At 46.4% G+C, this 27,475-nt stretch overlaps 1 protein-coding gene across 1 annotated transcript; it reads left to right on the plus strand.

Annotated features, from left to right (window-relative positions):
- The first annotated feature begins 1,941 nt into the window (after window positions 1-1,941).
- On the plus strand, window positions 1,942-27,475 carry LOC127052759 (uncharacterized). The gene is made up of 10 exons (XM_050956733.1): window positions 1,942-2,348; window positions 5,008-5,952; window positions 8,872-8,948; window positions 10,133-10,194; window positions 11,185-11,408; window positions 13,524-13,783; window positions 17,243-17,368; window positions 17,762-17,903; window positions 22,925-22,966; window positions 23,699-27,475. The coding sequence occupies exons 1-10, from the start codon at window positions 2,111-2,113 to the stop codon at window positions 24,100-24,102; spliced, it is 2,520 nt and encodes an 839-aa protein (XP_050812690.1). The 5' UTR covers window positions 1,942-2,110; the 3' UTR covers window positions 24,103-27,475.

Genomic DNA, 27,475 nt, shown 5'->3' on the forward strand with positions numbered 1-27,475 from the left:
ACACTTATAAACTCTAACACTGGAAATAGACAACGTGCATGTTTCTGTTTCATTTTAATGTAAACAATTGTAATGACAGAAATCCCTAGCACCAGGCACTCAAAGAAATGCTTCAGGATCTTTGAAACCACACCGGTTCAGCAAAACTACATGTTAAAGACATGCTGAAAGCAAAATGTGGCATTCAGACAGGGACACACAATATTGGATAAAACTGAATCATAAGCAACACAACCCTGTTAACAAAATTATTAAAAAACACACACTGCGTTACTATTTGTTGATTTTAAACCAAAATAGTTGTCCAACTTTGAACACTATATTGTGTTTTCAATTTTTGGGGGGTGTAAGTAAAGACCCAATCCTACACTCTACGAATTAGAAAAGAATCAAATATTGTAAATAAAAATATAAAAGAACAATTGTATTGTAACTGGGGCAACAGGAACTCATCCGGTCCAGGAAAGGAGAATCCAATGTTCAAGTATGTGTCATATATAGAATAAATTTTTGTTTGCTCATTGACATGTTGGGCTGTATTAGTAGGAGCATTGCCAGCAGATCGAGGGAAGTGATTACTCCCCTCTATTCGGCACTAATGAGGCCACATCTGGAGTACTGTGTCCAGTTTTGGGGCCTCGCTACAGAAGGGATGTGGACAAATTGGAGACAGTCCAGCAGAGGGCAACAAAAATGATCAGGGAGCTGGAGGATATGACTTATGAGGAGACACTGAGGGAACTGGGCTTATTTAGTCTGCAGAAGAGAAGCGTGAGGAGGGGATTTGATAGCAGCCTTCAGTTACCTGAAAGGGGGTTCCAAAGAGGATGGATCTAGACTGTTCTCAGTGGTACCAGATGACAGAACAAGGAGTAATGGTCTCAAGTTGCAGTGGGGGAGGTCTAGGTTGGATATTAGGAAACACTATTTCACTAGGAGGGTGGTGAAGCACAGGAATGGGTTACCTAGGGAGGTGGTGGAATCTCCATTGTTAGGGGTTTTTAAGGCCTGGCTTGTCAAAGCCCTGGCTGGGATGGTTTAGTTGGGATTTTGAACAGGGGGTTGGACTCGATGACCTCCTGAGATCTCTTCCAATCCTAATCTTCTATGATTCTATGACTCCTTTTATGTAGTTGTAGATGGTCCAGGACTTTCATTATCTTCTCCACCAGTGTATCCTTCTCGTTTTTAAAAAATAAATCTTCCGTGTCAGATTGAAATACTGCTTGCTGTTTTCTACAGTTATAATTGGTGGACTCCATGCGTATGTTGCAGTAAAATGCACCATTGTACTCGTGAGAATTAAATGTGATATATTGCAGCTTGGTTTATACAAATACATTACAAAAATAAATGTTTTTTTTCTATATTCTGTCCAATATCATCAGCTCAAAACATCATATTTACATAACGTTTACTTAGATTGCACAAGTCACGTGGAGTTAAACTTTACTAAGAGCTTGACTGGAGAACATCGTTGCACTGGCAGACCACACTGGACTGTGTCGCGGCCCATCTTTGGGCTGTGGTGCACAGATCAGGAACCCCCACCTTAGTGCATCAGTTCTCAGCCAGGGGTCTGAGCCCCCCTGGGGGGCTGCGAGCAGGTTTCAGGGGCTCCGCCAAGCAGGGCCGGCATTAAACTCACTGGGGCCCAGGGCAGAAAGCTGATGCCCGATCATCCAGGGCTGAAGCCGAAGCCTGAGGAATTTAGTTTCACGGGATCCCCTATGGTGTGAAGCCCCAGGCAGTTGCCCTGCTTGCTACCCCCTAATGCCAGCCCCGACTTTAATATGTGGAAAAATAGTTGTGGCAGGGGAATTTTCATAGCATGTTGGAGGGTGGAGGGTCAGAAAGAAAAAGGTTGAGACCTCCTGCCTACAAAGTCATTGCATCCTGACCTTAAGGGGCCAGCTCAGGCAAAGCTTAAACAAACATCCTGCATGGTCGCACGCAGGCGTAATGGGAAAGTACCAGGGGCAGGATGTGGTAAATAGTCTCTCCTCCGGCTCTCTGGGAGAAATCGCTTCCTGCTGCTGGCTCAGCAGTTTCCCTCTCTCCGCTGCTTCAGTGCAGTTTGGCGTGGCCACCGGCTGCCGGAGGACGCAGCATGGGGAGGGGAGGGCAAGCCTGGGGGGTGGACAGCCTGAAGGAGCGGGAGCTGCCCAGATTCAAAAGTTTACTGGAAGAGACTCCCCTGAAGGAGGGCTATGAACGCATCCCCTGGGGCAGGCTGAGACCTGCGGACTCCATCGAGCTGGGGGACCTGGTGGTCAGAGTCTATGGCAAGACCTATGGGAAGAAACTGACCGAGAGGCTGCTGCGAGACATCAGGACACCAGGCGGTGGTAAGGGGCAAGCCAGGGGGCCGGATTTGGTGCCCCCCCCCCCCGCACACCTGCCCCGGTCAGGGCTGGCGCCTGATCCTAGCTGGACCAAGAACCCTTCTCCTCTGGCAGGATGGAGCCGGGCTATAGGAGGGGTGGGGGGGGGCAGCAATTCACTGCGATAACAAATGTCGCAAGCTGGGAGCTTTCTGGTCTCAATGAGCTAAATCCTGACCCCCCCTCCCCCCGCTGTTCCTCCCCAGTCCTCGCTCAGGCAAAGCTCCCACTGAGGTCAGCGGGGACCAGCTGGGACATTCCGCCGTGGTCAGGCCCCGGGGTATTAAGCCACGTTTCCCCGGCGTGGCGCAGGGTCCAGCTTTCACTTTCGTTTCTGTGCGATCTCCCCGCTGGCCCGCAGCGCGTTTGCTGTTACCCGCCCCCCGGCGAGCTGCAGGGCTGGTTTGCTCGGGCTGAGGGTCAGGGGGTTTTGGTACAACTCCCCCTTACAGCAGGGAGACCAATCCAGGGCCCCCCGCCGCCGGATCCAGCCCTGGCTGACTAACCCCAGCTCGGCTGTGCTCAGCTATCCAGAGCCTGGGGTCAGCCCAGCCGCAAGGCAGAAGCAGGGCCAGCCTCAGGGGAAATGATGCTCTGGGCAAACTTGTATTTTGGCGCCCATGGGCACCACACGACCCCATTGTCCCAGGCCCCTGTGGGCTCCCCAGTCCCCTTGTGTCCTCTTTAACCCAGCCCCCTATTGTGCCCCTAAGCCCTGTACCTCCTCCTGCCCCCCTGCCTTCTCCTGCGCCTTCATGGGGAAAGTGACCTGGATGCATGGAGCAGCTGGCATTGCTGTTCACTCCCCTGCCTCCCAGCGCTGCTCCTGCGCTCCTAGGGGTTGAGCGGGGAAGAGGGGAGCAAAGAGACATCAGGGCTCCCAGCATCCAGGTCACTTTTCCCACCTGGGTTGCGTAAGGGGAGGGCAGGAGAACACAGCCCAGGTGGGGAAAGTGAGCTGGATGCAGGACATCACTCCTCCCTCGAGCCCTCTAGGGGGGCACAGAGGCATGTTGGGGAGGAGGGGGCCAAGCAGTATCTGTGGTACCACTTGCTCCCCCCATGTTCCTCCACTGGAAAGAAGCAGGGAGAAATCTGGGTCCCCCCTCCCAAGCTGGGAGCAGTTTCTGACACTATATGGCACGGAGGCCCCTGACTATGGCGCAGCGCCCTTGGGCAGTCACCCACCCCGAAGGCTGGCCCTGAGCAGAAGAGGGGAAGCAGAGACTCAGGAAGGAACCCAGAGAGAGAGAAATAACGTGGGGACCTCATGGGTCTGGAAGTGACATTGTCCTGTAGAAACACACACAGAGGGGTCCATAAAGGAGGCAGAGTCCTGACCCCTGACCTGAGCTTTGCCCTGACCGCTAGCTCCCCCTTTCTCTTTCACACGCACAGTCTCCTTGGTCTGTGCCACAGAGGGCAAGAGCTGGGAACTGGAGCGTGAGCATTTGCTAAGGCAAGAGCTGCTGTGAGTTATAAATCAGCCAGGGTTATTAACTCATAGTCACTTGTTTGTCCAAGTAAACCTAAGCACACCTGTCTGCAGAGGACTCACCAGCTAACACTTCCTGGTGTTCCTCAACAAGTCATGTGACCCATCACCTTTGCCTCATTATCGCTCTACACCCATTTCCTGCAAGCATCCCAATGTGATCTACTGCTGCTTGCAATTGTCTTTCTGACTCCCAGCTGCTGTAAACTGCCTGTCACCATAGGTGCCAACTCCGTGGGTGCCCTGGGGCTGGACCACCCATGGGGAAAAATCGGTGGGTGCTCGGCACCCACTAGCAGCTCCCTGCCCTGCCCCAGCTCTCCTCTGCCTCACCTCCTCCCCTGAGTGTGCCGCTTCTCCCCCAGCTCCCAGCATTTCCCGCCGCAAAACAGCTGTTTCGTGGTAGCAGGTGCTGATAGGGAGAGGGAGGAGGGGGAACATGGCTCACTCGGGGAAGAAGCAGGGCCAGGGCAGCGATTTGGGGAAGGGGGCCAATGGGACAGGGAGGGGGCGGAGTTGGGGCAGGGACTTTGGGGAAGGGGTTGGAATGGGAGCGGGGCAGGGGTGGAGTCGGAGCGGGGGCAGAGGGGACACGAGCACCCACCGGCGCTGGGAAAAGTTGGCGCCTATGCCTGTCACTACTGTCTTGATCTAAAATCAAATAGCCTCCACCTCCCAGCCGCTGGATATCACCTGATCAAAAGCGGAAGTTAATCCTGACCCTGGAAATACGTTTCCCCAAACAACTCCCCCCAACCCCAAAAAAGAAAAGAAAAACACCTTCTCTGTAAGACAGGGGCTTGTGATGCTTTTGATATCATTTGCACATAGAACATAGCCGCGAGTCGGGAATTCCAGCGTGGTGATACATTACTGCCGTATTGCACAGGTGTGAATGACACCACAAAGTGCAGGGCAGTGGAGAATCGGGCCTATTATTATTTAGGTTCTGCCATAGGTGTGTGTGAAGTTTTGCAAACAAGCCCCCTGCTGCAAAGACTTTACATCTACATAGGCAACGGGCAGATGCTGACTAGAGTTCATAAGCTTTACTGAAAGGGTGTGTTTTATGGGGGGAGTTGAGAGAACGAAATGCGTGAGTTGCTGATTGTTGTCGTCTTATTCCAGCCGGTGCCCACGCTGCGAGTGAGAGACATGGGGAAGTCACTCCCTACAAAAGGCATTCCAGGAAAGTTGCAGACAGAGAATGGAAAGTGGAAAATTCTACCTACAAGGAGAGACCTTACAAATGTCCCATTTGTGGGAAAGGATTCAATCTGAAATTAAACCTTATTCGGCATCAGAGAATCCACACAGGAGAGAAACCCTACAAATGTGGTGAATGTGGGAAGAGCTTCAGTGACAGCTCCAACCTCGCTCGACATGAGAGACTCCACCTGGGACTGAAGCCTTACAAGTGTCCTGAGTGTGGGAAGAGCTTCAGTGTGAAATCAAACCTCATCCGCCATCAAAGAATCCACACAGGAGAGAAACCTTATGAGTGCCCCAAATGTGGGAAAAGTTTCAATGACAGCTCCAACCTCGCTCGCCATCAGAGAATCCATACGGTAGAGAAACCCTATAATTGCCCCAAATGTGGGAAAAGCTTCAGTGACAGGTCCAGCCTCGCTCGACATGAGAGCCTCCACCTGGGACTGAAGCCTTACAAGTGTCCTGAGTGTGGGAAGAGATTCAGTGTGAAATCAAGCCTCATCCGCCATCAAAGAATCCACACTGGAGAGAAACCCTACAAATGTGGTGAATGTAAGAAGAGCTTCAATGATAGATCCAACCTTACCCGCCATCAGATAATCCACACAGGAGAAAAGCCCTATATATGCTCCAAATGTGAGAAAAGCTTCAATGTTAGGTCCAACCTCACTCGACATGAAAGCCTCCACCTGGGACTGAAGCCTTACAAGTGTCCTGATTGTGAGAGGAGCTTCAGTTTGATATCAAACCTCATCCGCCATCAAAGAATCCACACAGGAGAGAAACCCTATAATTGCCCTAAATGTGGGAAAAGCTTCAATGACAGCTCCAACCTTGCAAAACATGAGAGAATCCACAAGAGTAAGAAACCTTTATATATGGGACCCGATTGGAAATTTTCCATCGGGATTATTTATGATTTTGCAGAAACTTCATTTTCTGTTGAAAAGGTTCCATGGGAAATATTTTGAATTTGTTGATCATAGAATTATAGAATATAAGGGTTGGAAGGGACCTCATTTGTGTTGCCCTCCGCTGGACTCTTTCCAATTTTTCCACATCCTTCTTGTAGAATGGGGCCTAAAACTGGACACAGGACCCCAGAGGAGGCTTCACCAATGTCAAATAGAGGGGAATGATCACATTCTTCAGTCTGCTGGCAGTGCCCCTACTTATACAGCCCAAAATGCCATTAGCCTTCTTGGCAACAAGGGCACACTGTTGACTCATATCTAGCTTCTCGTCCACCGTATCCCCTAGATCCTTTTCTGCAGAACTGCTGCGTAGCCACTCTGTTCCTAGTCTGTAGCTGTGCATGGGATTCTTCCGTCGTAAGTGCAGGACTCTGCACTTGTCCTTGTTGAACCTCATCAGATTTCTTTTGGCCCAATCCTCTAATTTGTCTAGGTCCCTCTGTATCCTATTCCTACCCTCTCGCGTATCTACCACTCCTCCCAGTTTAGTGTCATCTGCGAACTTGCTGAGGGTGCAGTCCACGCCATCATATGTTTTGATTTTTCCATTGGAAAAATCGAAACAAAATATTTTGGTTTGTAGAACTGACCCAAAATGTTTTTAGTCAGTTCAACAAGAAGCTGCATTTCCTGGTTGTAACACGTTACCTTACTATGGCTTGGGCTCCCTGGCCAGACTACATCTACCATGATGCCACACCATCTTCCTGCTTATCCTGCAGCATGCTGCATTATGAGAGTCACATGGCTGCTGCATCATTCCAGATGTAGCCTGCTTAGGGATCCCAGCCCAAAGGGGAAAATGAGGACATTAGATAACTAGCTTTAATGAAGCAGTGCATGACCCCAGGGAAATGCAGTTTAACATTGAACTGACTCCAAACAAAGCGTTTTGAGTCAATTCAACAAAACAATTTCAAACATTTTGATTCAGGAATGTTCAAATGTTTAGTTTCAGTTGAAAATTCCAAAACAAAACATTTCACCTTTTCTGAATCAAAATGTTCAGAATTTGTTCTGCACCAAGCTTTGCTGTTTCAACTGTTGTCCTGATTCAGGATGAAAAAAAGTTGCAATGTTGGAAAGTCCCACTGTTTTTTGTTCCACTCTATTATACAGGGAAATTCTGTGCCAAAAAGTTAAAACTTCTGCACACAATATTTTAAAATAATGATATTTTATTTGTCAAATTAACAATATAAACATGCCAGTTTCAATTATTTTGGTAATTTCTTTCAAAATATCTGTCAGCAAGTATGTCTGTTACAATATAGAAAAAAAAAGAGATTCAGGAATTTTTTTTTTTGACAAATAGATTCCTTTCTAGGCATATTAATACAGAACTTTGAGTAATTCATTTAAACTACAATACAGAATCATATTTCCCACACCCCTCAGAAGCAGTGCAAAGGCTTGGGAGAGTCAGGGATAAAGAAGGAACTGAGGGAGAGGGAAGGAGCCTGGGAAGGAATCTGGAGGGTTCTTGGGTGTGAGTGGGAGAAGTATGGAACAGTTTCTTTTGTTGTGGAGGAGATTGTGAAGGAGTTGGGGAGCCTCTCTCATGCAGACCCAGGCTGACCCCGAGCCTCTCCCATTCAGTCAGGCACATCTGCCATTGTCCCTTTGTATCCCTGCACCCCTCCATCCCCATGTGGCCTGGAGATCCCCTACTTCTGTCCCCATGTGGCCTGGAGACTCCCTGCCATTCAGCCCCTGTCTCAGTGCTGTCACCCCACTAGCTCCTGAGTCCATGCCCCAGTCTGTTCCTCCCACTAACCCCCCTGAACCCCAGTATCTGACAACCCCCCAGCAGCCCCACTAGGGTGACCAGATGTCCCAATTTTATAGGGACTGTCCCCATTTTGGGGTGTTTTTCTTATATAGACTCCTATTACCCCCCCACCCTATGTCCTGATTTTTCACACTTGCTGTCTGGTCACCCTAAGCCCCACATGCCCCTCTCTGCTTCCCAACCTGGCTGCACCGGCAGGCTGCTGTAAGGAATGCAGCCTGCTGCCAGCTCTTAAGTCTGGTCAGCCAGCTGTTCTGGCACCACAGCGACCTCTGTTGGGCGAAAGGCAGAACTTCTTGAGCAGAATGTATTTTCTGTGAATAAAAATTCTGTAGCAATCATGAATTCTGTGCATGCGCAGTGGCACAGAATTCCTCCGTGAGTAATATTATATTTGTGATAAATGTGGGAACAGCTTCCATCTGAACTTAAATTAAAAAAGTCTCAAGCGTCTCATGCCATCACAGATTTGGCCATTATTTTAACATTAGTCACCCTTGCCCATCTGTGTGTGTGTGTGTGTGTGTGTGTGTGTGTGTGTATAATGTGCTACTACATGGACTGGGCTGGTGAAATGGGCTTTAACTCACCTCTTAAATATTTTTTAAGGCCTCAGGGGACTTCCAGGCATGGAGATTGGGAAATGAATTGCAGAAGCCAAGTCCAGTGACCCACGACCGTTATTATTTTTGTTGGTGGTGATGTCACCTCATCCCCCATGCTCTGAGGATGTTCCCCGGGATCAGACAGTGTGAGACATGCTCACTGAGCAGAAACTGGCACTGGAGATGGGGAAGTAGAGGGGAGAGGGATCAGTTGTGGAATGGAAAGGACCAGAGGAGGGGTAACTATGGAGTGATGGGTAACACTGCTGTGATGCTAACCTCAGTTTTTAGGCATCTAAGAGTGTAAGGATTCGATTGTGCCTGGACTGCCCCCACACATCTCCCCAGAGCTGGGGATAGTCTTGTCTTCAGGATGTATTGCCCTGACCCAATACTTTTCCTTCTGCAGGAGTGAGACGCAGGAGTGAAGATGCCACTTCAGACTCCTGGGGAAAGGACAGATGTGACTTGTGTCGCAGACAGAAGGTAGGGGATTGTGTTTGTTCCTCTATGTGTTCTGTCCCTATCACTGTGGTGTCTGGGCAGTATCTCACACTGTCAGTGTGTCTGTGCTATGCAAATGGGACACTGTTTAACTCAGAGGAAACGACATTGCCTGTGTTTATATGCTGGGAACAAGGGATGAGGAAGTAGAAGAATAATCTTAGTGGTTACAAATGACTTAGCAGCGCTTCTCCTCAAGACTATGTAAAAATGGGCAGGGCAGGTCCCCATGTGTCTCGAAGCCAGAACTGCTGACTGGAGTAACAACAATGAGTTTTTGCTCCTGTTAACCCCTAAAGTCAATACAGTGAAGAGAGCGCAAGAAGGAGTCTGTCCTCAACAGAACTGACATTAAATTGTTATTAAATCGCCAATTAGTGAAACCCCATAGAAAATTCCCAGACAAAAACTGCATTAAAATGGAATTAATGTTAAGCATGTTTCAGTAATTTAAGGGTAAAAAAACCAAACAGACATGTAACTATTCCAAAACTGCAAACCCAGGCCATCAGGGGTAAGGTTATAGCTGCAAGAAAGTCAAATACATTAAGATTTGGAAATGCACAGTTAAGGCACCCAAATAATTTTAACTGTGCCCAGGAGTGATACCAACCAATACCAATACAATTGTGATTAGTTAAGCAGAGTTTATAGTTCTAGATTAAATCTAATTGATTGTAAAGACACACATCTTCGTACTGCAGATCGCTGCCACCGTCTTCACTGAGGACAGCTTGTCTTCCTTCCCACTGGGAACAATGGGAGGTGGTGGCTATTTTAAAAGAGGGCGTCTTTGCTCAAGGACAATCCATAGCCTCTCATTGAGAACAGGAGGAGGAGGGGAAGAAACCAGAATGAAGCCTATAGTTCTATGGAAAGTCAGGGGGCCAACTGCCCCAGTGCCCCATAGCAAATGCTGGCCCTGATAGACAGGAAGGTGCAGCACTTGGTAGCAGCACTTTGAATGGACTGGAGGAGATGAGTTTACCACAGTCAAGACACAAGATGATCCAAGCTTAGAAGAGAGTTTTGATAGTTTTGGTAGGTCGCATGCTCAAGGTTTTGTACAGGACTCCATGTCTAGCTAACAAGTTCTTCCTGTCGCAAGAACTATCCAGCTGAAAATCCTTACTGGAGTCAAGTTAATACAAATGTCTTTGTTTTAGGGTTTTGCAGAAGTACAACCAGAGATTTTGCCAGGCCTGGAGGAGAACCAGAAAATGTACAGGTCAGAGATTGGGGGCACCATTTACATGGAGCTGATAGTGACACCTAGAATTAAGGTTGACTGACACTTTCCATTATGAGACCTTGTTTTCAGTTGCTGAGAATTTTGCCAAAATGTAAACTGAAGGATACATTTTGGGGGGAAATTTCAGCTAAATGGTTCAGTTGTTTCTGAAAATAAAAGTAGGGGAAAATGTTGTTTAGCCCATGTTGAAAAATTCTTACAGCTGTTTCCTTGAGAAGCTCTGGCACCTCCATGCTTTAGAGCAGGGACTTGAAATTTGGTAAGGGGTTTTTGCTGTTCCTTTGAAAATCCACCTACATTTGGCCCAAGTTACAAGCCTGTGAAAATCGCATGCTCTGTGGGGGGAGGGTCTGTTTGGATTTATAGAAACTTCAGATGTTTCAAACCCATAACACAGGTTTGTCTAAAGACTGTCAAAACGGGACTGGAAGCATTACTGTGTTTAGCTATACATTGTACAGATTTGATTCCGTCATTGGACTTCTTGTTAGGAGCTAAAATCAGTGTCTTTTCTAAGTTAACTTTTGGACAATCAGCGTAGGAAGGTCTAATGGGTAAGATTGAAGGGGGAGTCCTATGCTCTATCCCTGGCTCTGGTGTTTAGGGTCTAGTGTTTATAGTGAGAGGGCTGGGAGTTGGGACTCCTGTGTTCTATACCAAAAAATCACATTGCTGAGTAAGTCACCTTTCTCTCAAATAATAATTCAGTGTGTGTGGAGCATTACAATGCAGGAGCCCTATACCCTATGGAGGGGACGTCAGTTGGATAGCAAAATAAATATTTCTTTTAAAAAAATAGGGCAAATAACCCCTTTTATCCTGTCCCCGCACAACCACTCACTCTGCTGGGCCTGTAGTCTCTGTGCCTGTTTCCTAGCACATCACACCATGAGAATAACAACACGGATGGACACTTTGCATTTAGTGTTGTTTAACTCTCTTCTTCCCTCTCCCTTTGATGGGCAGGGTTCACTTCCCCCAGGCAGGCTCCTTCAGATGCTCTGAAACTGAACTGGGGTTCGAGATGAGGGCAGCTGTGACTGTCAAATACGAATATGAATCCTGGCGTTGTTATCAGACAGAACTAGAAATGCAGCAGTGGATGGTGGCTGGCCCATTGTTTAACATCTGTGCAGAACCGGCCGGGGCTGTGGCAGCTGTGCACCTCCCCCACTTCGTGTGCCTCGCAGGTATGGCAGATAAATAATAAGTACTATAAAAGCTCTATAAACCCATAGATCTCAGTAATCTTGTAACAAACCATGACTGCAAACGCCCACAAACACCATAAGTCTCAGCAGACTCTGAATCCAAGACTTTCAGCACTTGGGGGGAAAAGAATCTAGGACAAAAGTCAAAGAGCTGAAGGGCTGAGTCCTTTGGTTCTTGGTAAATAACAGTCAGTTATAGTTGTTGGGTCCAGCATGATCATGGAATTAAGATCACGCGCACTAAAGCCGTGTGTGACACTTTACAAAGAATTGGATGAGGTGCTTTGATTTAGCTCTTGATATGGACTGTCCTGTGCTTCCATTTACCAGGAGTTAGTGTATATGGACTGTAACCAATACACAGGGCCTGTGCTATGCACTGGCCTGTAAACTGTCCCTTAGAGGAACCCTGTCAGTGTGCCAGACCCCCAAGGGGTCACCCTTTTCCGAAAGGTTAGGCCATGTGACCCTAGTGCCTCCAAAACTGAGCCTCTGGGCAAAATGTCTCGCGTTCCGCAATCAGATTCCCCGATGGGCCACATGCAGCCCACGGGCCACAGGTTGCTCATCACTGCCCTAGGTGCACAAGCTGGACCCCACTGAGGTGATAATGTTCCCCATGGTTCTGATGCTCTTAGCTCTCAGAGTGAGGGCGCGTGAGACATGCATAACTGCCTCCCCATAAAGGGTGGCTTTCTGTACTACCCCCAAGAAGAGGTACCGAGGCTGCTCGGTAACCACCACACCCCTCTTCTGGGTGTTTCTAGACACAGAACTGCATCCTGTCCCCTGCATGGGCAGAGACGCAGATAGTTCCCCCAAATTACTTCCTGCTCCCCCCGTTCTTCTTGTCTGTGGACTTCATCCTACTCAGCCCCACCCCACCCCCAATCTGCAGTGTAAAAGCCTGGGCTATATTTGCAGATGTGGAGCCCAATTGTATTTCCCCCTGGAGAACTGTAGCCAGCCGGATGGCTGGTGGGAGCAGTTGTCTCTCTCACCTCTGCTTTTAAGAACTTGAAAATTCGAGAGCACAATGGAAATACTTAAATTTAAGGGGGGCAACCAAGTAACTAAGGTGCAGAGGGCTAGACTGCTGAGGATGGAGGGGGATAGTTAATTAAGGGAGGTGGACACGAGGGTGCCAAAGGCTGTATCTTCTGCTCTGCTTCTCTCATTAGAAAGTCATTGGTCTTTCTCTTGAACGTGGGAGTCAGAAACCCCTAATGACATAAATTTCCTGTTGTATCTTTGCTCTTTACACAACATTAAGAATATGAGGAAACCACCCGGACACAGCTGTGTTTATTTGGGTACAGCTTGGGTATAACTGGGTTTTATCCCTTTAAATAGTTGGAGAGCCATCCAGCTGGCCTCCACTCTTCTAATGCAGGAGTCACCAGAACCTAACACAGCAACAGAGTGTCCAGTGAGCATATGCAGCTAGGGCCTCTATGTTTACAGAAATATTTAGAAAACATCATACAAGGACTAGCTCTGTGTATGCACTGCAGGCATTGTTACTGTGTCAGGTTCTGGTGGCTTCTGCAATGGAAGAGAGGAGGCCAGCTTGGTGGCTCTTGGATGGTTTGAAGAGATGCTACACAATTCCTATTCACTACACCCGTTCAAGAAAAAATGCAGGTCACTGACTTATCGAGGGCCAGATTACAGCGTTACCAGCCCAGAATAAAGGGGCAATGTGTAGTTATCAGGAACCAGAGTGGGACTCAGTCACTGTTTAGTCCCTTCCCTGCCCCCTTGCTCCATGCTGGGCAAGAGGGGGGAATCAAATCTGTGTCAGCCCTGTACTTGGTGCCAAGCCAGCTCACCTGACCATCAGCAGTTCAGTCCCCGCCCCCCCGGAAAGGCAGCGAAGGCCCTTTACAGGATGTTTGATTGTAGTAACCATGCACCAATGAGTAGTTACACAACAGGCAAGTGTCCTGACTCCTGGTCTCTTATTCCCTTCCCCCGCGTAACTGAGAGGAGACCCTAGGTTTCCTGGGTCCCCATCCCTTGCTCTAAACCTTGGGCAGTGCTGTCATGTAACAAATAAAACAGAACCTCATTCTCTTTGACATCTATTCGCAGGGGGAGAGGCTGACGGCTCCCAGATGCGAATCGCCCATTTCGTTGACGGGAGGATGATGCTGGAGGAGCCAATGCAAGTGATGCCTTTTCATGCAGTGCTGGAGAACCCCCGTTTCTCTCTTTTCGGAGTTATTTGGAACTATTTTATGCCTAAGCGAGCTCCTCCAGTCCACAGTGTCACACTGCTCTACCGAGCTCTCAGGGCTGAAAATATAACTCTCCACCTCTACTTGATACCTGACATCCTTGCGTTGAAAAAGGTAACTGAGACTCAACAAGCGTGAGTCAGATTCACCATTTACCATACAGCACATAACCTGGAATAACTCCGAACATCCTGTAACATGTGTTGTTGTGAGATAGCTGCAGAAAGATAAGTGTGGCAAAGTTTGTTTCTAAATTCCATGCTTTTTACTCTGAAATATGATATTCTACCTGGGAAATGGGATGTGACCCGTGAGGGATTTTAAAGGTGACCTGTGAGGGATTTTTTTAAATAATTTGGGTTTTATGATGACACAAAATTCCTGTAATATCCTTTACTACCAATTTTTTCCCTGCTTGTTTTATAACTTAGAAATCGCAGGAATGTCCAGACTGGTCTTCACTGGTTTTGCTGGAGGGGCACTGAGAGATCTAAGCAATGCTAGTTGTTAGCTGTTACCATCTTAAGTGAAAAGATGAGCGTGTTGCATGTTTAACAAAAGCTGACTCGAAATATCAGTTATAAAAATTAAACTGGTGGCGGTTTTTTATACATTTTAAAATCTCTCTGGGTAATTTTTTTTTTTTTGTCAACAGCTCAACTTTCACTCTGATGCTGTCATCTACACTCACTGTCCAGTCATCATAAAATAAAAAAAAACAAGCAAATAAACGTTTAAATAAACTATTTCAGGCTTTCATTATGAATCATGAAGGAGGGGGAAAAGACAATACATCTATTTCCCCCCTCCATTAGCAGGTCACCATGCATAAAAAACTGGAGTGAATGAATTATGCCTGTAAACCTTGTATTCTGATAACACTAAAATGTTTAAAGTTAGAATTTCAAAATGGCGGTTGTTTTGTACACATTGATTCTTAAACATCAGTCCCATTTGGAAATAAGTTTGTTCACTCGTTTAGAGATGTACTGTTTCAATCTATGCTTTAGAAGTTTTCTATCTTCTTCCTTCAGAAGGGCATGTTAAGGGCACCTCAGTTTAAGACCAGACAGCACAATCAAAGGAATGAAAGTTGAGGGTAACAAATCGAAAGAGTAGCAGCCTAGAGATGGTATTGTGCTGTTCATAACTGGAGAACAGACTGAGACAACTCTTTCCTGGAATTTGAGATCTATCTTACATCTCTAATGTAACATCAAGCTGTAAAATAATGAGGGGAAAATCAGATGACATCATTATATCTGCTGGAGATTTGCGGGTTCATTTTCTAACCAGAATTGTAGCTGGAAAGGGGAAAAATTAAGATTATGTAAACCCCAAAGGAGTAAGGACTTGGGATAAAGTTTTCAGACGCACCCAAGTGGCTTAGGAATTGTCATAGGGTCCCCATCTCAGAGCACCTCCTCATGGCATAGGTTGGCCCTGCAGGCACCCCACCCTCAGTTTCCCCTTCTCAGAATACTTCTCTGGCGCTCTCTGAGGCTAGTAACACCCACAGCACGGGGCAACTTAGTAATATGGATGTCTCAAACCCCACAAAATAAAGTTCAATGCCATTGGTTCCAGCCCTACCGCCTTCTGTGACGCCAGGCTCTTTATGAATCTCCATCTTCCCTCAGACTGGAGGGCTCTTACTCTTACCCCAGGAGTCCCCTGTTAGAGTCCAAAGCACCCAAACAAAGGACCAACACAAACAATATTTGCCCATCCTGGGCCCATAGAAAGTACCCATCTCTCCGGGGTTCTCCCCCAGGTCACTTCTCCTTCTGCAGAACAGTGGCAAAATGGGGGCTCCCCAGGGCCTTCCTCTGGCTTGAGTCTCCACCACTCAGGCCTCACTACTTCTGGTCGGCCTCTCTCCTTCCTGGCACCCAAGCCTCACTCTCTATCACTTGACCCCAGGTGTTAACCACCCCTAATCAGGCCTAGCCAGGGCGTTCGTGTTCAGTCACGGGAGAACTGAGACTCTCCTTAATGGAGCTTTACCCCCCTGTGACAGGCGCCTATGTCCCACTTGCAGAAAAGCCAGGCTTAGGGCCAGATTTACAAAAGTCACCTAAAGATGCAGAGAGGTGCCTAACTCACTTAGGTGCTTAGTGGGATTTATCAAAGTGCCTAACTCCCATTGACTTTCATAGATTCCAGGGCCAGAAGGTACCACTGTGATAATCTAGTCTGATCGCCAGTACAAAAGAGGCCACAGAACTTCCCCAGAATAATTCCTGGTTGATCCAGAACAAATCTTTAAAAAAACAAACACTCAATCTTGAACTAAAAATACCCAGTGATGGAGAATCCATCATAACCCCTTGTAAATTGTTCCAGTGGTTAAATATCCCTCACTGGTAAAAATTTATGCCTTATTCCCAGTCTGAATTTGTCTAGTTTCAACCTCTAGCCAGTGGAGCATGTCAGACTTTTAACTACTAGACTGAAGATTAACTCCATGGCAGTTAAGGGCCTAACCTGCTTTGATCCTTTTGAAAGTCCTACCTGGCACTTTTCTCTAGGCACCTAAACACCTGTGTAAATTTGGCCTTAACTGCCCATCTCACTCTTGAAAATGTGGCTTAGGTTCCTAGGTCACCTAGGTGCTTGTCAAAATTTTGTCCTCGTTTAAATTTTCAGTGGATGCTGACAATAACTGAACAAAGAAGCAGTTGGGCAGGTGGGAACAGATCCATCTTTTCGTATTGGGGAAAGCAAATGTAACTAGACTTGGGAGGATTCAATTTTTATCAGTATATATGTCAGTAAACGTCGATTTCACCATATAAACACAAGCTGATGAAAAAATGCTTCCACTGATCATAATAAAAAATTGCAGATAGGCAAAGTAAGAGAATTGCTGATTAGGAAGTTTTCAGAGTTTGATTTGAGGCTATTGACTTTGTATATTTGGACAAGTGATGTGAACACGTTGTTTTACCACTTCCTAAACTTTAATTTTTGAATCTCAACCGCTACTGTCATTAAATAGTTATTGTCTGACCAGCCCCATCATTGCCTGATGGCCCCGTAATGTCCCACAACTGTGAATATTTAAATAGATAAAAATAGGGGGGAAATGCTTAAAAATAAATATTGATATTTTCTGTCAAAATTTAAAATTGAATGTTGCCGAGCCTCATTAGAAACGAGGCTACAAATTGGTCACAGAGTCCATGATTTTAAGAGATGTCTGCTTTGGCTTCAATCCCTGGGGGCAGGGCTTGGCTTTGATGTTGGGTGTCAGCTCCATTTCCGTGATTTATTGTTTATTGCCTATGTCCTGTCTGTGACTTTTAATAAAAATATCTGTGCCAAAATCGTAGCGTTAATTATAAACAATTAACATTGTACCAAGATTGCTCCTCAGTTGCCGTTCTCATGGCACTGTTTTCCCTTATCGTCATAACAATAGGCTCCTCTTCCAAGGACTGCTGTGTGGGAGGAAAATGGGAATCAGGAACCTGCACTGGCTCTCCTGCCCCTGTGGTAGTCCCTACACAAAATGTCTTCTGTGGCCCTGTCTGCCTGTATTTCAGAAATGACGGTGCTTGTTCTTTACAGGTCATTGATGAGAATGAACGAAAATACAAATCAATACGTGTGCGCAAACCTCCTACAACCAAGCCATTAACCTATGGCTTCCATTATGCAGTATCCAGCACACCAGATGTAGAGATAACACCTGAGGTGAGTGAAATTATCTTCTGTGCTTCAGTGAAGGCATAAAAATATCAGGGCCCTCTCCTGAAGTCATCATTTCAACTTAGTCATGGCACTAGGGGGCGCTGTGCTGCAGGGAACAGGGTGGGAGGTATAGTAGGGGGCACTCTCCCCTCACAGTCCACACTGGCCCCAGTGCCCCTGTCTAGTGCTGCAGGATGCTGTGCTCAAGGAATTTTGCAGCAACATTTGGATGCACTGGAGGAGAGAGGTGAGGAGGTTGCAATAATCAAGGCAAGAGATGACTGAGGCCTGGAGCTAGTTTCTACTGGTAACTGGGATATCCTTTGCGCTGTTGATTCACAGCTCTGCTGGCTCTGGCAGGGTCACCCCTAATGGAGCCCCTTGTCTTTACTGCAGGAGCTGGAGTTCCGTTATGTAGATCCCCAGGATGAACACCCATACGTGGAGATTTACACCCAGGGCTTGGTGGACAAACTGGAGCTCAGCTTGGTGAAGCAAAGTGATAGGCAAGTGATCTGGAAGGCCCTTGTGAGACCAGGTAGGTTCAGCTCAGCAGAAGATCTTGGCAGGGGTGAGAGATTTGTACAAGACAACCCCTCTCGGTACTTGCTGATGGTCAGTGCAAAACTCAGGTGCAGACCAAGGCAGTGGGAGTGCATCACAGCCGTGTCCTATTGTGATGGACTTGGAGCTGCCTTGTAATGTTGTATTGATACAGTATGGTGGCTTGGTTATTGTGGTGTTTGCTGAAACCATATATTGACTTAAAGTATCAGAAGGGTAGCTGTGTTAGTCTGTATCCATAAAAACAATGAGGAGTCCGGTGGCATCTTAAAGGCTAACAGATTTATTTGGGCATAAGCTTTTGTGGGTAAAAACCCCACATGCATCTGAAGAAGTGGGTTTTTTACCTATGAAAGCTTATGCCCAAATAAATCCGTTAGCCTTTAAGGTGCCACTAGACTCCTCGTTGTTTTTATATGTTGACTTAGTTTATCCAGAAAAGGCACTCAGGCCCCTGATAACTACTTCTCAGCAAACACTTAAAGACTTTAAAGGCACAGCTGTTAGCTTCGATAATACTGGCTCTGTCAAGAGCTGAGCCTGTCAGACCAGATTACACAGACTAGCCTTTGCCCTGCAAAGAGGGGAGAACAAAGACCCTGGAAAGTTCAAAGAGAGACATTCTCTCGGGAGGAGAGTGGGAGGTAAACAGAGACCCCAGGGTCTGCTGGGGTTGTCTGGAGAAGTTAGGCCTGCCTAGGTAACCATTATGGGTTAGGACTCTAGGTAAAAGACAGAGACAATGTGGGTGAGGTAATATCTACTATTGGACCAACTTGTGTTGTTGAGAGAGACATGCTTTTAAGCCTGTAGACTATATGTAGTTTTTAAATCCTTTTCAGTAAAGCTTTCGTTCCTACTAACAAACAGTACTGTTGTTTTAAGAAAACGAGGAGTCCAGTGACCCCATAAAGACCAACATTTATTTGGGCATAAGCTTTCGTGGGTAAAAAAACACGTTTTTTACTCATGAAGGCTTATGCCCAAATAAATCTGTTTGTCTTTAAGGTGCCACTGGACTCCTCATTGTTTTTGTGGATATAGACGAACATGGCTACCCCCTGATACTTGTTTTAAGAAGACTCTCTGGTCGCTATAAGCCACTAGTCATAGGTTCCTGAAAGGAAGACCAGCAGGGCAATAATGGTGAAGACACAGGGTGCTGTAGCCCAGGGCCTGGCCTAAGCATGGAAGGATCACATGATTCCATCCCAAGAACGGTGAAGGCACGAGCCCTAAGAAGGATGCACCGAGCAGCCAGAAAGGGGACAGAGAGGTGCAGCTAGCCCTGTAACTGAGACTTCTATAGACCTAAAGGGACAGGAGCTAGCATTTAGGTGGGAGAGGTGCTCTGTTTTGAGCAGCCAGTTGCACAGTATCAAAGCTTATAAGTTTTGTCCTGAACCATTTCCAGAGAAATCTTGAGAATCTCAGGCATCCTGTTGGAAAGCTCTTGAAAAGTTTTAAAATCATCCAGTGGTTGCTACTGACAAGACGACTGCTGCTTCTGGGAATGATCATAGAAATGCAGGGCTGGAAGGGACCTTGAGAAGTCATAACGTCCAGCCCCCTGCACTGAAATGGCCCAGGAATCCTAGATCATCCCTGACAGGTTCGTCCAACCTGTTCTAAAAAACCTCCAATGATGGGGATTTCATAATCTCCCTTGGAAGCCTATTCTAGAACTTAACTACCCTTAGAATTAGAATTTTTTTCCCTAATATCTAACCTAAATCTACCTTCCTGCAGATTAAGCCTATTACTTCTTGTCCTACCTTCAGTGGACATGGAGAACAATTGATCACTGTCCTCTTTATAACAGCCTCTAACATATTTCAAGACTACTATCAGCTCCCCCCTCAGTCTCCTTTTCTCAAGACTAGACATATCCAGTTTTTTTTAACCTTTCCTCACAGCTCAGGTTTTCTAAACCTTTTCTCATTTTTGTTGCTCTCTTCTGGACTCTTTTCCATTTGTTCACGTATTTCCTAAAGTGCAGCACCCAGAATTGGACATGGGACTCCAGCTTAGTCCTCACAAGGCCAAGTCGAGTAGGACAATTACCTCCTGTACCTTACAGACAGCATTCCGGTTAATATGCCCCAGCAAGCTTTTTTGCAACTGCACCACATTGTTGACTCAGTTCAATTTGTAAGAACATAAGAATGGTCCATATAGCCCAATATTTTGTCTTCTGACAGTGGCTGGTGCTAGATGCTTCAGGGGGAATAAACAGAACAGCAATTATCAGGTGATCCAGTCCCAGCATCTGGCAGTCAGAGGCTTAGGGACACCCAGAGTATGAAGTCGCATCCCTAACCATCTTGGCTAATAGGCCTCGATGGACCTATCCTCCATGAACTTATCAAATTCTTTTTTTAACCCAGTTATAGTTTTGGCCTTCAGAACATCCGCGGGCAACGAATTCCACAGTTTGACTGTGTGTTGGATGAAGAAGTTTCCTTTTGTTAGTTTTAAACCTGCTGCCTATTAGTTTCATTGGGTGACTCCTGGTTCTTGTGTTATGTGAAGGGATAAAAAAAAACAAAACACTTCCTTATTCACTTTATCCACAATATTTATAATTTTATAAACCTCTATCATTTCCCCCCTTAGTTATCTCTTTTCTAAGATGAATAATTTCCAGTCTTTTGATGCGTCCGATGAAGTGAGTATTCACCCACGAAAGGACATGCTCCAGTATGTCTGTTAGTCTATAAGGTGCCACAGGACTCTCTGCTGCTTTTACAGTCTTTTTAGTCTCTCCTTGTATGGAAGCTCTTCCATACCCCTAATCATTTTTGTTGAACTTCTCTGTACTTTTTCCAATTCTAATATATCTTTTTTGAGATGGGATTACCAGAACTGCATGCAGTATTCCTGGTGGTGGCATAAGGTGGATTTATATAGTGGCATTATGACATTTTTTTCTCTCTCTTCTAATGCTTCCTAACATTTTGTTCGCTTTTTTGACTGCCTCTGCACATTGCGCAGATGTTTTCAGAGAACTATTCATAATGACTCCCTGATCTCTTTCTTGGTTGATAACCAGTAATTGAGAACCCATCATTTTGTTTGTATACTTGGAATTATGTTTTCCAGTGCGCGTTACTTTGCTTTGATCAACACTGAATTTCATCTGCCATTGTGTTGTTTTCATCTGCCTTTCACACAGTTTTGTGAGATCTCTTTGTAATTCTTCACAGCAAGCTTTGGACTCCCTGAGTAATTTTGTATCATTTGCAGACTTAGCCACCTCACTGTTTACCCCGTTTTCCAGAGTGTTTATGAATATGTTGAATAGTACTGTCCCAGTACAGACCCCTGGGGGACACCATTATTTACCTCTCTCCATTCTGAAAACTGACCATTTATACTTATCCTTTGTTTCCTATCTTTTAACCAGATACTGATCCATGAGAGGACCTTCCCTCTTATCCCATGACAGCTTACTCTGCTTAAGAGCCTTTGGTGTGGGACCTTGTCAAAGGCTCTCTGAAAATCTAAGTATACTATATCCACTGGATCCCCCTTGTCCACATGTTTGGTGACCCCCTCAAAGAATTCTAGTAGATTGGTGAGGCATGATTTCCCTTTACAAAAACCATGTTGATTCTTCCCAACAAATTATATTCATCTATGTGTCTGATAATTCTGTACTTTACTGTAGTTTTAACCAATTTGCCTGGTATTGAAGATATTCATCCATCTGACTCCTACGTGCTAGCACCATCCAGATACTAAAATGGGGGAAATACACTGAAATTGGGTGTCCCCACAAGCCATTACTATGTTTGAGGTACAATGGGTTTCACACATCATTACTAAAACTTACTGTGGTGCTGAGTGGTGCTAATGGCTGCCATCAGGGGTGCAGGACCATCAGAGACCAATGGGAGCAGCTAAGCATTTGCTTTCTTACCTAACAGCGAGAGCAATTGAGAATATTTTGTAGTGCAGACGGGAGCCTGCAGGCCAAGCCCATTATTATTCATTGTGTTACCTGAGACCCATAGCCGTGGCCCAGAACCCAATTGTGCTAGGTGCGGTACATTAATTTATAGGTGTATTACAGTAGTGCCTAGGAGCTCTATCCAGGGATCAGGTTTGTCCCTGTCCCAAAGAGCTGACAATCTGAGCCGGAAGCCGACCTGGTGCTGGGTGTTCGGGGATCGCAATGAGTCGGCCATTAGAGAGGCAGTTGCTGGGTGACCCGGTAAGGAAGCAGAGGCAGACGAGGCAGCTTCTTATTGGGCATCAGGCTGAGTGTCTGGTTGGGGATGTCTGCTAAAGCCCATGAATTGTACGTTCCTCCTGCTGGTCAGGGAAGCAGGATGCGGTGTCTGTTTCTGGACATAAACAGATGACACCAAAAATATACCAGACTTCTATCACTGATCACTCGACCAAACTGAAAGTACCCCGCAGGGCCCAAAATTACAGCGTTCTGCTCAGCCAAAGGAGCAACAGTATTCCAGACATTTACAATGCACTGATCTTATCATCCTATGCTGGGCGTTTGATGTATCAATAATAATAACCAGAAGCTAAAAGCCTGAAGCAAGAGCTGTGTGTGCTTGTCACAGTCAGCGGTGACATAAGTGCTGTTGTACAGAGACATGTCACTGGGTGCACACAGTAACTTGCACGCACCATATGCCAAATGAGCGTGTGTGTGTTAAGTGTGTATTTCTGCTATTTGGTGTTCTGCGGGGGGACCCAGAGCAGCTGTCCAGGAACACAGGCATTGCCACACCTGTGGAGTCTGACATCTGGCTACAGTCTCTGACAGTGGCCAGGAACAGATCCTTCAGGGGACTCTGAATAACTCATTAACTGGTGTATCATTCTTTCAGCTCTAAAGATAATCACACTGCCATGTGACTGGCTTAGCCAATCAGATCCGCAAGTGGCCTGTGTGATGTGAGGTGAGCAGAGTAAACAGAAAATTATGATAAAAAGTTTGTTTCACTCTTCTTCCCTCCCCACTTCCAGGTGACATTGTGCACAGTTCGCCATCAACAGAACGCCACACAGGTCAGTTCATCTCCCCTGATTTACAGAGGCCTTATTTCAGTAGGACAGAAATTACAGAAGAAAAAAAGACCTAACGAGTCAGTGGCAGAACCAGGACTCCTCTCCTCCCCTCATACTGTAACCACTAGGCAGTAGTCCTGCCCTGATCCAGGATTCTAATTCAGAGCAGGTTCAGGGAGTGGGTGGACATCAAGGTGGCGAATTCTGACAGGAAAGGAGGGAGGCTTGGGCATTGGGAGGTATTCCAGTGAGGAGGGGAAGAGGGTCAAGGTAACTGAGTTAGGGAGGTATCTGTGGGAGGGGAGAGCAGAAGTGGGGAGAAGGGTGAGTAAAGGGGAACCACACAGACAGGACCCGAGGCTGTGAGACACTCAGTACAGAGCACTAGGATTGCAAGGCGGTACCAAGCATTTTCTGTAGAGGAGAGAGGTGTAACACGAAGCGGGAGAGCCTGGGAGTGAAAGAGAGCGGGGAATGGTACCTGGGTGGGAGTGGCTGGACTGGACTTTGCTGGCTCATGTTCTAGGACAGGGGTCAGCAACCTTTCAGAAGTGCTGTGCCGAGTCTTCATTTATTCACCCTAATTTAAAGGTTTTGCGTGCCAGCAATACATTTTAATGTTTGTAGAAAGTCTCTTTCTATAATATATAACTAAACTATTGTTGTAGGTAAAGTAAATAAGGATTTTTAAAATGTTTAAAAAGCTTCATTTAAAATTAAATTAAAATGCAGAGCCTTCCCAGACTGGTAGCCAGGACCCGGGCAGTGTGAGTGCCGCTGAAAATCAGCTCATGTGCCACCTTCAGCACTCGTGCCATAGGTTGCCTACCCCTGTTCTAGGAGGTGGCTTGGGGAAGACAAAGAGAGATCACCTCCTGGACACCCTGAAAAACCTCCGAAAGGCAGAGATGAAGGAGTTCAAGAGCAAACTGACTGACATCAGGCTGAAAGAGGGATACTGCCACATACCTCGATGTGACCTGCAGAAGGCAGAGCCTGTGGAGCTCACTGAGCTGCTGATCAGTCACTACAGGGTGCACTATGCAGTGCAGGTGACCACGATGGTGCTGGAAGCTATCAACCAGAGAGACCTGGCAGAGAGACTTCGCAGGGCAACAATGGCTGGTCAGGAATGAGCCAGTGTGGGGAGATCAGCCTCGTCTCTTCAGGGGATCCCACTGCGTCTTCATCTCTGCATCCTCCCTGCTCTCTGAATTCTAAGCACAATCTCAGACAGAATATGCACCTCTCTCTTCATAAGTCAGAGCCCTTGGGAACTGAATACAAAGCCAATTCCTTTCCGAGTTCACATTTTTCTGACCCTTTAGGATCAGGTTTCACTTTAATTGTCTCTCTGTTCCCTCCTTCCCCCAAACTCTTTTCAAGCCCCCGCTCCTATCTGCCACCTGCAATTTTGATTTCATTATCCCCCTACCCACTTGAATACATTTGTTCTCTGTTTATCATTCCACTAGTGACTCTGCAGGGTGTTAAATGGCAGCTATTAAAGTCAGACATTTTTAAATCACCACGTCCAGGTACCTTGCATCCAAGAGTTTTAAAAGAGCTGGCCGAGGAGTGCTAATGTCGATTTTTAATAACTCTTGGGAAGTTCAAGAAGATTGGAAGAAAGTGAAAGTTGTGCCAGTATTTTAGAAGGGTAAATGGGATGACCCAGGTAATTATAGTTGGTCAGCCTGACATCAATCCTGGGCAAGATAATTGCGCAGCTGATATTGGATTTGATTAATAAAAAAATGAATTAAGGTAATACAATTAATGCTAATCACAGTGGGTTTATGGAATATAGATCCTGTCAAACCAACTTGATACCTTCTTCTTGAGATTACAAGTTTGGCTGATGAAGGTAATAGTGTCAATGTAAGATACATAGACCTGATCTACACTACGAAGTTACGTTGACCTAAGTCAGCTTGTTTCGGCTTAGTTTTACATGCGTCCACACCTGCATTAGTCTCTCGTTAACATAACATCACTTCTCCAGATGACAGAGCCAGAGCTGACGTTTTTCTAGTATAGACACTCCATTACCTGTGTTGATCCAAACAGTTCTCCAGCAGCTGTCCCACAATGCCCCGGTTGCCCCCGTGACCGTGACCATTCTTGTCGCTATTGTGAAATCCATTGCCCAGGGGTCACAGACACCGGAAGGCTCCTTCCGTCCCCTTGAAAAACGTCATTGTGTTTTGTGTGCTTTTTCCTGATTGTCCACCTTGGCAAGCATGTGACAGGCCAGGGAGACCACCACCACATCTGGGGCTCCCCTGTGGACCTGCCACTTCTACAATGAACTACACCCCCCACCAGCACCTGAAATCTGACCAGGGACACTTTGCAAGAGCTAGGCATGGGATCCCCTGCAATGCTCAGTGAGGAGGAGGAGAAGGGGGTGAGAAGCAGAGGGGAGTACAAAACATGCTGGGAGCCAGGAACTGCTTGAAACTCTGCCGGAATTGAGCCAGTCCCGTCACACGAGCGCAGATGGGCCCGGGGATGACGGTGAAGGGAGCTCAGGTACGTGTATTGGGGCATTACTCCTCATGTTCAGAAGAGCACTGGGAATACAATTAAAATTAATATTCTCAAATACATTATCGTTGCCACTTCAATCACCTGCTATATGCTAGGAAATTAATTCAAAAAGATTATTGTAGCAGTCCTAATTACGCAATCCACAACAGACCCCTGGCCCGTGCTCAGATTGAGGTAGAAAGAAGAGGTGGAGGCCGTGTTCACCTTTCCTTTCCTGTTTTTGCTAGGCATGGAGAACAACGATTCTCCTCCTGCAGAGTACTGTATTCATCCATACAGGGTCGTCCCTTGTACCGTCAATAGATCTCAACGAAACTTTCATGGAGATACTGTACAATCCTCCCCAAATCATTGTAAGGGATGGTAGCTTTGTTTCTTCCCTCACGATCGGAGACATTCCCGTGCCACTCTGCATGGAGATCCACTGTCACACTGCATTAAGTGGACTAGCATTTAGGCTTGGGCAGCTTAGGGACACTACCAGCAGCTGTGATCTCCGAGCCTTGGTCAACCTCAGGAATGAGATATCAGCCAAAATCACCACTGCCTGTGAAAATAGTGACAATATTCAATTCACTGCATTTTCCCTTTACTTATACCCACGGGCTCCCGGCATGGAAACCTCCAGTGTAATACGTTCCCAACTTCCTGTAGTCTGTACTCACTCTGGCTTGAGCTGCCGAGCCACACTGTGATGGGCTGTCCCAAAGCTAAAGTGACAATTCGCATTATTAAATAAAGATCTTTGTGGGAATAACATAAGGGGAGTTTTGAGGTTTATCTTCCCCCTTCTGCTCTGACTGTAAATCTAATAGCGATTCAGTCTGTTTTTATCAGCAGCTTCTGCCATGGTGGCCTTGAGAGGTGCCCCCTCAACGTCTGCCGAACACTTGATCCAGCTCATGTGAAGAAAGAAGCAGTCCAGGGAGATGTTCCAGGATTCTCCAGTCCACTGCAGCTTGTGACTGCGAATGCAGGGATTGGAGAGGGTTGAATGATCAAGAGCAGAGTGAAAGACAAGGATGGAGAGGTCGGATGCGGGAGGAGAGGCAAAGGGACCAAGAGGTGCAGTGGGACGTGCATCAGGATATGAAGGACCAAACCTGTCTCCAACTACTGCGGCGTATGGTGGCAGACACCTTTGCTATAAAGCATGTAAGACTCCACATATGTTATCTTTGAGCATGACTCAGAACAGAATACGTCCTGAGAAGACATCAGTGCCCTTAACAATCTAAAACTCACTCAACTGGTGGGCAGATCCTCACAACATATGTGCAAGTGTTCCCTTCACCCAACCACACCTGTCACAAGCATTGACGATGGATGCAAATGGTCCAGAGGATTATGGCGCTAAATGCCCAAAGACTCCAGACACAGCAGCCTTTCCATCCCGTGGAAAACTGAATCGTTTCTGCTCCCTATACCCCCAGAATAACAGGTGGCAGCATGGCCTGAACCGGAGTGGTGGTACTGGGAGAAGTGTGTGGGGGGGTGGAAGCACACTCACAGTGCAAATATTCAGGGGGTCTGCCCCCATGTAAACTTGTGCATGCACAGTAGGATGGCGTGGGGAGGTGCAGGGGTGGTGTTAAATAGGTCTTGGAGCAGGGGGGAGTTCCAGAAGACTGGCAGAAAGCAAATCTTGTGCCAGTATTTTGAAAGGGTAAACGGAAGGACCCGGGTAACTATAGGCCTGTCTGACATCGATCTTGGGCAAGATAATAGAGCAGCTGATACAGGACTAGATTTGTAAAGAATTAAAGGAGAGTAAAGAGATTAGTGCAAATCAGCATAGGTTTATGGAAACCAAAGACTGTCACAAACTTAATAGCTTTCTTTTGATGAGATTACAGGTTTGGTTGATAAAGGTAATTGTGTTGATGTGATAGACTTCTGTAAGGCATTTGACATGATACTGCACAAAATTTTGATTAAAAATATATAATGCTATAA

Source organism: Gopherus flavomarginatus, chromosome 5 (assembly GCF_025201925.1).
Source record: "Gopherus flavomarginatus isolate rGopFla2 chromosome 5, rGopFla2.mat.asm, whole genome shotgun sequence".
In the NCBI taxonomy this organism is placed as follows: Eukaryota; Metazoa; Chordata; order Testudines; family Testudinidae; genus Gopherus; species Gopherus flavomarginatus.

Coding starts and splice junctions, on each gene's coding strand:
- LOC127052759 (XM_050956733.1), top strand. CDS start 2,111: ATGGGGAGGGGAGGGCAAGCCTGGGGGGTGGACAGCCTGAAGGAGCGG. Junction 5,953..8,871: donor ACATGAGAGAATCCACAAGA/GTAAGAAACCTT, acceptor TTCCTTCTGCAG/GAGTGAGACGCAGGAGTGAA. Junction 11,409..13,523: donor CCACTTCGTGTGCCTCGCAG/GTATGGCAGATA, acceptor ATCTATTCGCAG/GGGGAGAGGCTGACGGCTCC.